Source organism: Mesoplodon bidens (assembly GCF_964165515.1).
Source record: "Mesoplodon bidens genome assembly, chromosome: 3".
Taxonomy (NCBI): Eukaryota; Metazoa; Chordata; class Mammalia; order Artiodactyla; family Ziphiidae; genus Mesoplodon; species Mesoplodon bidens.
The window spans coordinates 38,559,126-38,574,175 of NC_138178.1; the positions used below are offsets into that span (position 1 = coordinate 38,559,126).

Sequence of the window (15,050 nt, forward strand, 5' to 3'; positions counted from 1 at the left end):
AAGGGCTGTCCCTAGGGCCCTGGGGCTGAGTGTAGGGCCATGAACCCCTCAGGCTGTATGGCAGCCTCCCTGGTCTGGCTGTTCCAGGAAGAAAGGACCAGTACCTGAAGGGAAGGATGCTTAAGCTGAAGGGGGTGGAGGCTTGGCAGGGTTGGAAGACAGACGCTTGGGAAGAGCAGAGAGAGAGAAGAGTTTGAGGCCAGCAGCCTTTGAAGAAAGAGGCAGAGCAGCAGGAAGGCTTAGGAAGATGCTGCCAGTTCCCTGCTGCCAATGCCTTCCCCAGGGTTTGGAAAGAAAGGCAGAGAGACTTCAGAGGTAGCTGAGCACCTGAGGAGGCCAGAGACATATCATCCCAGGGCTGATTGTGGGGTCCATTTTTGGGCCACCTGAGTGCCTAAGGACTGAGTTGGGTGGGCAAAGCTGGAGGCAGCAGCTGTGCTGGGAGGGGCCAGGGCCATGCAGGATGGAGGCTCTGGGGAAACAGCAACACAATTCCAGGAAGGCTGCAAGAGGAGCAGGACCAGAGCCAAGGCTTGAAGCACCCTTGGGGTGGTGAGCACTCAGGATTGGAGCAGGAGAAGAGATGCAGCCCTGCTCAGTTGGGCGCCCAGGCCCAGGCCCAGGGCCTGGTTCGGGAGCTCTGGCACCCTCTCTCTGCTCCATCAGAGTGCAGAGCCCTCTGCGGGCCTGGCCTCCACTCCAGCAGGGCACTTCCTCTCCCAGTCTGACACCCAAGAGCTGTTGTCTGCGTGGACATTCCATGCCCTTCTCCCTGTGGCAAATATTCTGGCACCCTGGGGAGGAAATCCTTGTAACTCTCCACTCCCACCCCAGACAACACCCCATGCACCAATTTCTTGGAGTCTTGGGGTGAAGGTGGAGAATGGGAGGCTGCAGGGAAGGAGGGTCCAGGCCAAGTCTTTTCTTCCAGAAGTTCCTCCACCAGTCTGTAACCTTGGCAGTGCCTCCAAGGAACATGCAATCCAAAACTACCTTCCCACTCTGATTAGGAGTTTCAGTTGCTGTCTGGAAGTTTCTGGGATGTCTAAATTGAGAGTTCATTGAAAATGGTTTTGAGCTCCTAAACACTTCCAGTTCTGCACGGACCATTGCTACTAGCAACTGTAAGCTCCATCTCCCCCTTTCTGAGTTGGGGTGGCCCTGAGATGGGGAGACTAGGAAACACTGAAGGTGAGAGGGCTGTGGGCTCAGTCTGGCCTCAGGAAGTTCCTGGCCCACAGCTCCCCTTGGCAGGGCCTGGCCCAGGTGCAGAAACTGAGGGGTTGGCAAGGCCCAAGAGAGGAAGCTCAGAGCCCTTGCAGCGAGGCTCTGTTCTCTCTGGCCAGCCTTTTGCCTTGCACCAGGGAGGGAGCAAGGAAGCATGGACCGGAGTGGCACTGACGTGGCAGCTGTCACGGTGGCAATGAGGACAAGGTGACATGCAGCTGTCCTTGTGCATGCATGACTTGAGCATGCTGGTGACACGGGAGCTCTCAGACAGACAGACCATAGCTCTTGCCAGAGAAGAAGAGGAAGGCAGCTTGACCAGTGTGGCACGGTGGGTCCCAAGGCCATGGAGGGGCCACAGAGGTCCCGTGGGCAATATGGCTGGCAGACACATGCCCATGGCCATGCTGGGAAGATCCGGGGCTCTCATCCGGAGCAAGAACCAATGACTCCCACCCATAGTGTCCTTCAAGACAAATGCATGGAATTGGCTCTGTCTTCTTAGTCTGATGCATGCACCAACTTTGCTGGTGGCATCTGGAAGCCCTGGAGCAGGTTAGTGTTTGAAAGGTCCCCCAGAGCCCCACCTTCCAAAGTGCAGGCTGGCCCAGCCTGCGTGTCTCTTCTGCAGTCAGATCAGCCAGTGCCCCAGAGGAGGGTTTCCGCAGGGAACAGCAAGAGAAGGAGTGAGAATGAGTGGGGCCGACTTCTCACTTGTGGCCCCTGAAGTGGCTGTCTGGATGGATCTTGGGGGCCCCACAGGGCCTAGAACCTGTGGTTAGCAGGGAAGGATGAGGGAGGAAGAGGGGGTGCAGCAGTTAGTAACATTAGCTGAAGCCGAGACGGTCGTACCGATCTCACACAGGTCCCCTTGGTAGCTGGGAAGGCATAAGCATGTGAAAGAGTCGATGGCGTCCACGCAGGTGGCTCCATTCAGACAAGGGCTTGAGAGGCACTCGTCAATGTCTGCAAGAAACCAAGGGCCACCATTAGGACTCCTGCCGGCAACTCCAGCTTCACAATTGCATTGCAGCTTCTTTATGGGTGGCCAGCCCTGCTGCTCTCCAGAGCCCTGGATTTCCTAAGAACTGTTGCTGCTGCTGCTGCTGCCGCCATCTTGGAGTGCTGAGCCAAAGATCCAACAAGGGTTTTCTTGGATGTGTGTGGTTCTGGATGGGCAAGCTTGGAGCATTGGAGCCAGGTTTCCCAGTGGGTGAAGGGATCTGCTGCTTCTGAGGGCAAATGCATACTGTGAGAGTGAGCTTGGAGTTCCTCCAGGACGTCTTCTCTTGTGAATATTTCAAGAAGCCTTGAGGTCTGAATTGGCTCTCAAACATGACGGTGAGCAAGGACACTGGAATTCCAGTTCTTGAAGGCTGGTTAGAGCTCTTTCTTTTCCTAGCTTCTTTTGTAGTTATGAACCAAGGAAAGAGGACAAGGCCGTGCAGTACTAGAACAAACAAGCTAGAAGTGGTTCACAGAGTATAGGATCATGAGAAAATGGCAGTGTGGGATATCCGCATGAGACTTGGTAGATTTTTTTTTTTTTTTTTGGTTGCAGACACCTTCTTTGTCTTCAGTAAATAAGATTCTAGAGTATCTTATAAAGATAAGCCAACATTGTTATCTTGGGGGGAGGGACAGAGACCCAGCCTAATATTTCCCCATGTAATCTCCTTCCAGTTTAAGGCCTCAGAACATGGACATCTCCAATGAGTCATGATTTCTCGAAGGGCTGCATCCTGGCCAGTGGGAGACCAGGGTTTGAAGCCAGCAAGGCGCTTAGTAAGTGGCCACCCACCAGCACCAGCCTGGGATACTGGCAGGTCCCCATCAGCCTCTGTTCCCCAGAAGACTCTTCTTTCCTTCTGTTCTTCTGGTCCAGGATGTGCTTTGTGATCCAGCTTCTTTGTGGGACTTACATTGGTAAGTCATTGGCCTTTGCCTCAAATTTTCATCCATTAGCCAAGGTGAGAACTGAAACTCCTAATCTGGTCTTTCTGCACTTTCAGAGAAGCCAGAGACCTAGAGGATCCTTCTACTCTCTTTGTATTCATTCTCCAAAAACACCAGCTGGGGTACTTCCTCTGGGAACATGATAAAAGGTATTGTGAAGCTCCTCTTCCCAGGGGATTAATAAAATTCGGGAATGAAAGGGTTCCACTCGCTTATGGGGGCAGCATGATATGTACAGCTATGTTCATACAACCTTCAGGACCTGGCGCGTCTGTGGGTGGTCTCCACGTAAGCAGCTCCCTAAATATGTTCCAGGACTTAGTTCTTACCTCTCATAAGAACAGACTAGATCTTAAAGTCAATCCTCTGATAAGAAGATAAAAGCACCTTCTTCTGGATCCTTCTCACTAGTGCATAGCCGATGTTATCTAGACCAGAGCTGGGTTTGTGCAACGGAAGGCCTGAAAATCTCAAGTCCTCAGGTATGTCTCTCTTCCCACGAAGTTCTTGACTTTAGTTCAGGGAGTGTACACCATGGGCTAGAAACCAACAGTTCCAAGTTTGAAACTGTTCCAAGCAAAACCAAAATGCATGGAGGAACAGACTGAAATCCCAGCATGCACTTGGATTCCCAGCATGCACCAGGATTCCCAGCAGCAGCAGTAGCAGCAATAGGTCAGGCCGGTGGGTGGAAGCTGGGGGAGGTTCTCCTGCTTCAGAAAAGCTACTGTTGTCTTTCGTCCATTAGTGTCATTATGGAAGATGGGAAGCACTGGGCAAGGGGGTATTAAGCAAATGGAGGCGCTAAAGCAGTTGTACAGAGCAGGGGACAGAAGTGGCCCGTGGGGAGAAGAGCCAGACATCAACCCTGGGGCCTCTGGCCAACCCATGCGGGAGAGGGTGGGAGGGCGGAGGCCCCGAGGGAGGTCAGGCCAGGTAGCTTCCAGTGGTCCCAGAAGCTTATTTCACATCACTCGCCCCCGCAAGGCGGCCTGAGGTCTAGGACTGTTTTCCTTTGGTGTTTGGCCAGGGCACAGGATCTGAGAAGGCTGCAGGGACTGAAACTCAAGGAACCAGGTTCCCGGGCTCAGAAGCTGTTTTATGCAGGGCCCTGAATTCACAGATGAGGAGGAAAGGAAGGGCCATAATCCTGAAGACCAGAGAGCCTGTGAGTGGCACTGGGGCAGCTTAGAGAGGCCTTCAGCAGTAGGGAGAGGGCTGAGCATCCTGTGTGGGGCCTTGTCAGGCTTGTGGTGTGTCCTCTCCCCTTCCACTGGCTGGAAGAGCCACTCTGGCCCTGATTTGCCCACCTCTTTCTGTGAAGGCAATTGGAACATTGCTTGTCTTCTGGAACCATGAGAAGAGTTGGGCTGGGCCCTGCTGTACTTCGGGTACCCCAGACAAGGTGACAGCAGATGGAGGATGGGAAGGGCTTTGGGCAATGGGCAGACTGTATGAAAGAGGAGAGGAAAGAGAGGGAGCCAATATCTCCCCAAAATCTTCTCTGAGCCAGACGCTATGTCTCACACACACTTATCCTCCCAGCGGCCCTATGGCATGCACGTCGCTGGGCCATTTTACAGATAAGAAAACAAATGAAGTGACCTGCCCATGCTGGTAAGTGGGGGAGACAGATTGGAGAAGATGGAGGAGAGAATTAGACCATGAGGATGAAAGCTGGGCCTCTGTTCCACATGGAGACAGAGAAAGACACTGGAGTCCTGGATCTCAGCATCCCATTACCATTTCTGCTGCCCCAGCCAAGGGCTCACCAGTCATCACTAAGCAGGGACTTTGCGTCCTCTTCTCTCTAGTCCAACCAAAAGGGATGGTTTGTTCCTGAACAAGGCCCTCTAGTGATATCTCTAACTTAAGGGAGAAAATAACTGAGAACCCTGGTAAAGGTGAGGGTTCTGAGTTGGAGACCACAGGTCTCCACCCTGAAGGGGTCTTGTCCGGCTATTGCCTGGGTCAGAGCCCAGGATTTCCAAGTTAGAGCTTATTTTGTTCATAGAAAAGTTTGAATAAAGTGACAGCAGGCGCTTTTACTTAAGTGATACCCAACCAAAAGGGTTGCCACCCGTAAATAGCATGGAATGAATGGTACCCCTCAAGTTGTTCAGTGTACAACCTGTGCAGCTGTATGTAGTGACCCTGGACATGACTTTCCTGGACAAGGATAGGCGGAACATCTCCTCAAGAAGCACAGAGACAATTTCTTAGCTCAACAGATGCTCTGCACCCTGCAAAGACCTAGGATCAATCAGGATGAACAGAATTGAATACGTACAGCCACTTTCTGGTGTATCACAATCGACAGAAGGATTACAAGAGCATATTTATCAGTTCCAATTTGCTTTAAAAACAAACATGATTAGATTAAAAGTATGTTATGGTTATTTATACTATCAAGTTGTTCATATTTTTAAAGTTTGATCTTGAATGTAACTTTAATATCCTGCTAAATTCAATTAGTTGCCTGCTAAAATCTGTCCATGGACTTCTTGGTTAAGTCAAGTCAAGAAGGTGTAATTTGTATTTTCACTCGTAACCCTGTATTTTCACTTGCTTGGAAAGCACTTCCCCCCACCTCCCAGGGATAAGGTGTCACTGGAATTCAAACATCACCCCACTAGGGGGAGAGACAGGGTCAGGTCATAGATCAGAACCCCAAGTCCACAAAGTAAAACATGTCAGTTAAACAGAAAAGAGGCTGATTAAATTTTAAGTTCATGCCCTTCTAACCAAGGAGTTTAGAGAAATCCAGGCAATGCCAGTGATTCCTGGGAAATTGGACGTGAGACCTGATTTCTCAAATTTAGCTGCCCATTAGAATCACGGTGGTAGTTAATCTTTAGATTAAAAATAATTATCACCAGCACCAGAGTCCCCCCCACCCCAGACCAAGTGAATCAGAATAGCTCAGGGCAGGGCCCAGGTGATTCTAAGGAGTAGCCAGGATTGAAGCCTCAGAATCAGAAATCTAATCCCCACAGGAAATACTGTATTAGCAATGGAGGTGGGGAGGATGCTTCTGCTTTTTAAGTGGATCTGAATAGGATAGTCCTGCTTTTTTTTTTTTGGCCACGTTGCTAGGCATGCGGAATCTTAGTTCCCTGACCAGGGACCAAACCCGCACCCCCTGCAGTGGGAAGCGCAGAGTCTTAACCACTGGACCACCAGGGAAGTCCCCAGTCGTGCTTTTAATTGCTAAAGAATCTAAGTATTCATTAAACATATTTATTTTGATGTAAAGAGTAGAGATTAATTATTTATCAAGAACTTATTTGTGGAATGCTGACTAAACAAGATGACACTGATCTATACGGTCTTTTTAACAACCTGTGGTTCCCAGTTCTAGAGCCAAATGGCAGGTGGGTGATCTGTGGATACTGGACACCTTCTGCAGTCCTTTTGGAAGCACCAGATCTTGAGCTTGAATTGAACAGGAGTGACCTGGGACCCCAGGGGTAGAGTCGTGGACAATGAGACCCCAGATTTTGCATGTGGATGACTCTTACCACTTGCCCTTTAGAGATGACAAAGCTTTTTGAAATCAGTGGCTTGAGAGATGGGGAAGGGGAACTGGTCAGATGCTCTTAATTCTCATAGCAGTGTTTCTCAGCTCTGCCTGCACACTGGAGTCACTTGGGAGTTTAAAAAACCCCAGTGCCAAGGCCACAGGACCATTCCAATCAGGATCTGTGGGGATGGGACCCAGTGCCAAGGCCACAGAACCACTCCAATCAGAATCTGCAGGGGTGGGACCCAGGCATCAGAATTTTTTTAAGGCTGAGAACCACTACCTTTGACCCTATTTACAAATGAGGTAGTGAGGGCTTGTCTGTGTGTCTAGTAGGACCAACTCCAATTCTACAGCTGTTCTTCATTCTGGCTCCCCTGAAGTCTGGCTTCTAGCTCTTTAAGACCGACAACCGGTTGTTATGTTCAAGAGAAGGCTTCTTATTTAATCGAGTGTGTTAAACAGCGAACACCTCAATTCTTGATTGGACTTGCTCAGTAAAGTTAGGCAAATCACCTAACCTCTCTGTGCTGCAGTTTCAAATGGGGATGATTACCAAGCTCTCAGAGCTGCCTAGGAAGAAATTGTGGGAAAGAAAGCCCTTTGGAAATATACACCATTAGAGAAAAGCTGTCCTTATAGCAGATTAGTTAAGGGCCATTGTCACCTACTTCTAATTTCAGAGGTGCCAGGACATGAGCCTTGCTGTGTGACTTCTGATACCAGTGTCACATTTTTGTTTCAAGCATCAGGTTGGGGAAGCAGTTGCTAAGAATGGAGAGAGGTGTCAGAAGATACCAAAAGAGGGCAAGGGGGTTCTTGTCCCGGCGGCTGTCCCCACCCCGGAAGTCCTGTCGGGCTCTGAGTCTGTTCCTCGCTGACCCAGGATGAGCTGGCCGACAGAGCTGAGCTCCACAACACTTCACCCAAGATGGGCCCCCTGCTGCTCTCCACCTGCACACCCAGACCCGGGGGGGATGTGTCTGCACACCTGGCACGATGCCCCCCAGGGGCACTGCTCACGGGACAGGCAGAGCCACTCCCACCGCTGACTGAAGACTTTGTGTGCTGGAAAGCGCACAAGGTCTCCCTAAGTTTTCCTCAGGGACGCGCTCTCCCAGGACAAAGGCAGTGTTCTGCCTTCCCCTTGGGGGTGGATGACAGAGGGGGATGTCTATAGCCCTTGGGGTCACTATGGCTCAGTGGAAACACTGTCCCCTCGGTAGAAAGGCCAGGACCTTCCTAGGAGAGCCTACCTTCTCTGGCCATGGAGGCCCATAGTGTTCTCAGTCACGGCCCCCGACACGTGGGCAGAGGCTGACCCCAAATCGGGAGAGAGTGAATAGGTATTCATCTTAGTGCCTGTTTATATATAAACATATATATTTCCTGTCTAAGTGCCAAGGATACAGCATCTTTATATTATGAGTATATAATGTATTATGAGGTGTTATTTTGCATATATATATTAATGTCTATAAACACAGAAGGCTTCTTTGTGGATGATGTAAAGGTATTTTGCATGTGTCCTAGGTATGAAGCCCTTTTAGGGAAGGCCTTGGGTCTCTGATGCCTGACTTCAGACAGGGCGGGCCTGAGGGCCTGGGAGCAGTGCAGAGAGCTAACCCAAGAATCTGAGCTTGGAGGGGACGGGGCGTTTCTTTTCTCAGGGGTGGTGGTGTTCATGAGCTGAGATGTCCTCATGGCCACAGTCCTCAAGGTGTTCAGGGGGTGACAGGTAGATTCTAATCTTGTTTTCAGGGCCACCTCCAGTCAGAGGATCCCCCAGGCTCCTCACTCATCCCACAAGCTGCTTGGGCAAACAAGGGCCCCAGCGTGGTGGGTGCCCAGGGGTGGGGCACTGCTGGGTCACAGCTGACCTGCAGCCATGAATCCTGGAGCTGGGAGTGACAAGCTCTGACTGTGTCATCTCCTTCAGGGCCAGAAGGGGACCCAAACCCCACCCAGAGGCAAGCATGGAGGGGACCATAGGGGCTTTCCTGGAGGGCTCCACTCTGCGTGATGCAAGACAGCCTCCATGGAGATTCCCTCCCGGGAGCTGTGGGGCACGATGGGGTCTCCTTAACACACACCCTAGCTCAACATTTCTTTGAAGTCTCAAGTTTTATCTTCAAAATTCCAGCACGTTTTGCATTCTACTCATAAAACAATCATTGGCTTGACAAAAATAATGAACTACTTCTCATTTTAATTACTTGACTTTTTTCTCCTCAACTGCCATGTAGACCGGACGCTCTAGAAAGACGTGCCGTGTTTACCCTGTGCCTGCTACTCAGCACGTCACTGTGTACTCTCCTTCCCAGTGTGAGAAGCCTGAGCCCCAACTGACCTTGGTTGCCTCCTCCCAACCCCTCTGCCTGCACCCCCCATGGCCGATGAGGCTCTTACCTATGTCGCGGTGCTTGCCAGTGTGGCCGGGGGGGCACAGGCATATGACGTGTCCCTCTGTCTCCTGGCAGGTCCCAGCACCACAGGGCTCCTTGGCACAGGTGGTGGGGTCTGCAACCCCCGGGGAGAGGCTGAGCATCAAGAATGTAGCTGCCTGGGGTACAGCGCAGCCTCTATGACCTCGAGGGTGGGGCCTGAGGCCCCAGAAGCCCACAAGGCTGGTTCTGGGTCAACACGCTTCTGAGGACTCTGTCCCTCCTGAGTCCCAGCATCTGGGAGCGGTTGGGGGCTCTCTGACTGGGGAAGGTCTCTCAGTACACAGGGGGAGGCAAGGGATCCCAACGCAAAAAGCAAAGGAAAATCATCGGCCTCTGGTGCTCAGTGCCAGGTTTGTGTCAAGGTGAGGCCATCACTATAGTACAGAGGATTCACCTGTGCAGGGTGAGGGTGGGGAGGCAGGGTCTAAAGGCAGGACACGGCCAAAATGACACTACATAGTTCCTTGAACTGTGCAGGTTTTCACCCTGCACAAAGCAAATACTGGGGCATAAATGTCATCAGCAGATTCATTCTCTCAACTCACACTCACTCCATGGGAAAGGGGCATGAGCAGAATTTCCAGCACTATCTAAGTAGTGTTTCCCGTGCCCAGTACAGACAGTTGAATTCACATATAAATGTTTGTGTCATGTAACTCCACTGTAACAATAATAATCACGAATCTACAAGTGTGCACTGTGTGCAAAGTATGACACTTGTTCTCTACATATTTATATCTTGCTTAATCTTCCTTGGTACTATTCCTGTTCTACAGTTCTCAGAGAGGTTAAGAAACTTGCTTGAGGCTGCACAGCTCATCTGTGCTCAGAACTTGAATCTACATGGCTACAGTCTGAACTACCCAAACCATTTAAAGGAAAATAATCCCAACAATACCTGCCGTGGTTGCCTCTGATTCATCTGTCCCTCCTGGAGAGGTTGGGATGGAAGCATCAGTTGGGGAGGTGGGTGTTTTGGCTGTTTGGGTCTCTTCTCCTGAGTGCACGGGGCTTGAGGACTCGATTTCTAGATGCGCCTCTGCAGGGCTCTGGGTCTGCTGAATCCACTTGGATTCCAGGATGGTGGGGCTGATGACAACATCCAATCCCGAGATGTGACCAGACAGGTCTCCGCTGATTTCAGTCCTGTCTCCAGAAGCCACGGGAGTGGCCGAAGGTGAGTCTGATGCCTCTGTGCCCACATCATAGGTGGTGGTTGACTCTCCACTCACTTCCGGGGCAGCCGAGCCCTCCCTGGGGCCTTCCTGAAAGGCTGAGGTGCTACCTGTCACTCCCAGGCCTGAGGCTTCCTCCAGATCAGCTTCATGGAAGGCGGAGGTGGTTCCACTCAGATCAGGGGACCTGGAAGTGCCTCCGCTGGCCTCGGGGGCAGCTCCCACCTCAGCCTCAGGATAGGCAGACGTCTCGCTGCTAGATTCTGGGACTGATGATGCTTCTACTCCAGACCCAGGGAACCTTGGTGCATCCCCAGATGCAGAGGCTTCTCCACTGGACTCAAAAAGCTGGGGGGTGTATGTTACAGGGGGTCTTTGGCCCAGTTCCTGGGAAACAGTTGGTTCAGTAACACCCTCCACGAACTCAGAAATGATTAAGGTAACTTCTGGAAGTCCTGAGGCCTCCCCACTGGTGCTCGTGGGTGCAGAGGATTCTCCGCTTACATCAGTGGTGCCAGAAAAGTCCCCACTAAAATATGGAGTACTTGATGGCTCTCCACTGGGCTCTACCAGTCCAGACTGACTTAGGTCCAAAAGTCCTGAATGGTCTCCAGACATGTCTGGTGCTCCAGAAGGGGCACCACTAAGTTCCAAAATGCCCGAAGGCCCTTCTCCTGCTTCTTGGGCTGTTGGAGCCTGGGTTACAGATTCCACCAAAGTTCTGTCTACAAGAGAGACAGTGGAGAAACCAGATGGAAGTCCATGGCCGTCATATGCTCCGGAGGGCAGGCTGCTCCCACTCTCAGCTCCAGAGGACTCTCCACTGACCTCAGCTACTCTGCTTGGCAGGCCACTGAATTCTGGAGGCTGTGGTGTAAACCTACTGGAGTCAATTACTCCAGAAGATAGTCCACTGACATCCACTATCCCAGATGTGCCTGAGAGATCTGCCTCTCCTGAAGGGAGGCCACTGAGTTCCACGGACCCTAAACCTTCTACTTCTTTAAATGTAGTTGGGGTCACTTCAACCAAACTGGTGTCCACGAATGTAATGCCAGAAGATTCACCACTGCCACTCACAGCACTGGAAACCAGGTCAGGGATTCCGGATGTTGTCCCACTGAACCCTGGTAACCCCGATGGCTGCCCACTGAGATCAGGGATCCCAGACGTTTCTCCACTCAGGTCGGTTATGCCAAATGGTGGACCAATGCCAGAAAGAACTCCAGAAGCTTCTCCACTGATTTCTGGTTGTCCGGAGGACAGTCCACTAAGCTCAGTCACACCAGATGTTTCCCCAGAAAACCCTGATGGCTGCCCACTGACCTCAGAAAGTCCAGATGTTCCCCCACTAATGTCAGGAAACCCTGATGGCTGTCCACTGACACCAAAGAGTCCAGATGTTTCCCCACTGATGTCAGGGGTCCCAGATGCCTGGCCACTGAGTTCAGCTCCTGAAGAGAGCCCGCTTGCTCCTCCACTAATGTCCAGCTCACTGAAGGGCAGCCCAGATGTTTCTCCAGCACCACTGATGCCAATGGTTCCCCTTCCTTCTAGTTCACCTGCAGTGGTGGCTGTGACCACTTCCACCAATGTAGTATCCACTAGGGAGACAGTTGGGAACCCAGATGGAAGTCCACTGAAGTCAGGAAGGCCAGAAGATGGGCCACTTCCAAGGTCCACCCCAGAGTACTCACCACTAACTCCAGAGGGAAGGCCACTTGCTTCTGGAGCTTGCCCACTTCCTAGAGTTCCAGAAGGTATTCTGCCAAGGTCCAAGACTCCAGAAGCTGACCCAGTCAAGTCCTCTTTTCCAGAAGTCAACCCACTAAGATCCTCAGCTCCAGGAGCAGAGATCTCCAGACTTTCCCTTCCAGAAGGAAGTCCACTAAGGTCCCCTACTCCAGAAGCAGAGGTCTCTAGATGATCCTCACCTACAGAAGGAAGTCCACTGAGGTCCTCTACCCCAGAGACAGAGGTCTCTAGACCCTCTCCTCCAGAAGGAAGTCCACTGATGTCCCCTACTCCAGAGGCAGAGGCTTCTGGACCTTCTCCAGAAGGAAGTCTGCTGAGATCCTCTATTCCAGAGGCAGAGGCTTCTGGACCTTCTCCAGAAGGCAGTCCACTGAGGTCCTCTACTCCAGAGACAGAGGTCTCTAGATCCTCTCTTCCAGAAGGAAGTCCACTGAGGTCTCCTACTCCAGAGGCAGAGACTTCTGGACCTTCTCCAGAAGGCAGTCCACTGAGGTCCCCTACTCCAGAGACAGAGCCCTCTGGGACCTCACCTCCAGAGGGCAACCTGTCAACTTCAGGAATGCTGGTCCACGTAATTCTATCTTCATCTCCTGAAGCCAGTCCGCTTTCCACAGGCAGGCCTGAGCCCACTGTAGAGGTGAGCCCACTGAAGTCAAGGTCTTCAGAGGGCAGTCCACTTGCAATTTCCCCTGAGGGCTGCCCACTGGAGTCTAGGTGTCCTGAAATTTCTCCACTGCCTGTGAAGTCACCACTGACTTCAGGCACCCCAGATACCTCCCCAGAGCCTGGCAGCTCAGTCCTGCTGGGCACTGGGGCTGAAAGTGTGGATGGTTCCTCTGAGGGGAACAGCTCCTCTGAGGGGAATGGTTTCTCCGAGGGGAATGGTTCTTCTGAGGGGAATGGCTCCGCTGAGGGGAATGGTTCTTCTGAGGGCAACGGCTTTTCTGAGGGCAATGGTTCCTCCGAGGCTGAGGGCACTTCCGTTGCAGAAGGGCCTTCTGTGCTCTCCTCTGTTGCTGTGCTAGTGGGAAGCCATGTAGGAGGGACCCCTGGAGGAAAGGAAGAAGAAAGATGAGGTGTGGATTTAGTAACTCTGCCCCATTTTAAGCTCATGCAGAGAAGCTGAACTCCATTCCTTCCACAGTAAAACTTTTCTCTCAAGAGCTCAGAGATGTGTCCAGACATTTGCTAATGGAACCTCACACAGCCTCTTGGGAAGGATGGGGACCAGGAAACTCCCCGCCACCCTCAGGCTATACTTTTTGAGACCCTAGGGGGCGCCATTCACACTAGTTACAGAATGTGGGGGACTGGCTGCCACTGAAGACAGTCAAGGTCACCTTTCAAGTACTTCCACATTATTACCTCATTTATCTAAAACCATGATTTTTAAAGTGTGGTCTCCAGACTATCAGCACAAGCAACACCTGGGAACTTGACAGAAAAGCGAATTCTCAGATCCTACCCCAGCTCCACTGACTTAGGAATTCTGGGGCGGGACATGGCACTATGTGTTTTAAATTTATTTATTTATTTATTTATTTAGGGCTGTGTTGGGTCTTCGTTTCTGTGTGAGGGCTTTCTCTAGTTGTGGCAAGCGGGGGCCACTCTTCATCACGGTGCGCGGGCCTCTCACCATCGCGGCCTCTCTTGTTGCGGAGCACAGGCTCCAGACGCGCAGGCTCAGTAGTTGTGGCTCACGGGCCTACTTGCTCCGCGGCATGTGGGATCTTCCCAGACCAGGGCTCGAACCCGTGTCCCCTGCATTGGCAGGCAGATTCTCAACCACTGCGCCACCAGGGAAGCCCGCACTATGTGTTTTAATAAGCTCTCCCTACCATGCTGATACTCTTTGAAAGTGGGAATTGTTCATCGGGACCAATCCCTCTGAGGCTGAGAGGGCCAGGTGATGTTTGCAAAAATACGTCAACTTTTTCAATTCTGAGAGCCCTATTACAGAGGACTTGGAAAATATAGAAAAAAAAGAAAAGAACAGAAAAGAAAACCCCACCATCCTAAATAATCATGGTTACATTATTTTCTTTCTGTCTTGCTTCCTTTGGCATTTAACAATAACCTGCATGTATTTTTGGGCTAATTTCCCAGGCAGAGAACATGAGCAGAGAGGGTACTTGGTCCCAGTGGGCAGGTTTACAGCCTACTCTCACTTAAAGGAGAATCCTGGAGGGGGGTGGGGAGTTCGATATAGCAGTGGTGACATGTAAGATGGTTTTAAATGGATATATATATACACACACACACATACATGTATTGGGTTGGCCAAAAGTTCGTTCGGGTTTTTCTGTAAGAGGCTATGGAAAAACCCGAACGAACTTTTTGGCCAATCATATATATATATATATATATATATATATATATATATATATATATATATATATATATATATATATAGCACATATCAGAAAATAGCCACTTACAGATATGATATAACGTTTCTCTTAGAAATACATCTACATTTCTTTTCAAAAGGAGGTCAATTTAAAGAAAAAGATACAGAGTTAATAGCAGTAGAGATGGTTCCCCGGTAAGGCTCAAATCAGCGAGGTGGTGGGGAACTGAAGAAATATTGGAAAACATTTCTATGGGGCCAATGGAGTCCCCTCCCATGGATAACTCCTGTTAGTGGCTGCCCGAGTCCTGTGCCAAGCCACACACTCATGCCAAAGAGGACTTGGTCATTCTTGTTCTTGTGAAGGTCAAGGAAAGGGCCTCAAGCAGGTATGGCTACTGGGTGAGGTCTCAGGTTTAGAATCCCACCTGCTCCACTGATGTACCTTTACCTTCTGGTTTTGCATTTCCAGCACCCAGAGGAGCACTTGGTGTGGCCAAATTGCTTGGGAACTGTGCACTGAATGACTGGATAAATTAGTGGGAAGCTTTGATATATTCCTTTCTTCAAATGCATGTACCCCTGGGAGAGCTGACTCTAAAAGGTGCACACAGGTT

General features: G+C 50.9%; 1 protein-coding gene across 3 annotated transcripts in view; it reads right to left on the reverse strand.

Moving 5' to 3' along the window:
- Positions 1 to 15,050, reverse strand: part of ACAN (aggrecan) — a 62,099-nt gene that overhangs the window by 4,437 nt on the left and 42,612 nt on the right. For 2 of the 3 annotated variants that reach the window (XM_081229883.1, XM_081229881.1), the window contains 2 exons: positions 10,052 to 13,132; positions 2,080 to 2,193 (listed from right to left, as the gene is read on the reverse strand). In XM_081229883.1, coding sequence (XP_081086009.1) covers positions 2,080 to 2,193; positions 10,052 to 13,132 — 3,195 coding nt within the window. The remainder of the gene's footprint in view (positions 1 to 2,079; positions 2,194 to 10,051; positions 13,133 to 15,050) is intronic. The other variant, XM_081229882.1, reaches the window with a different exon arrangement.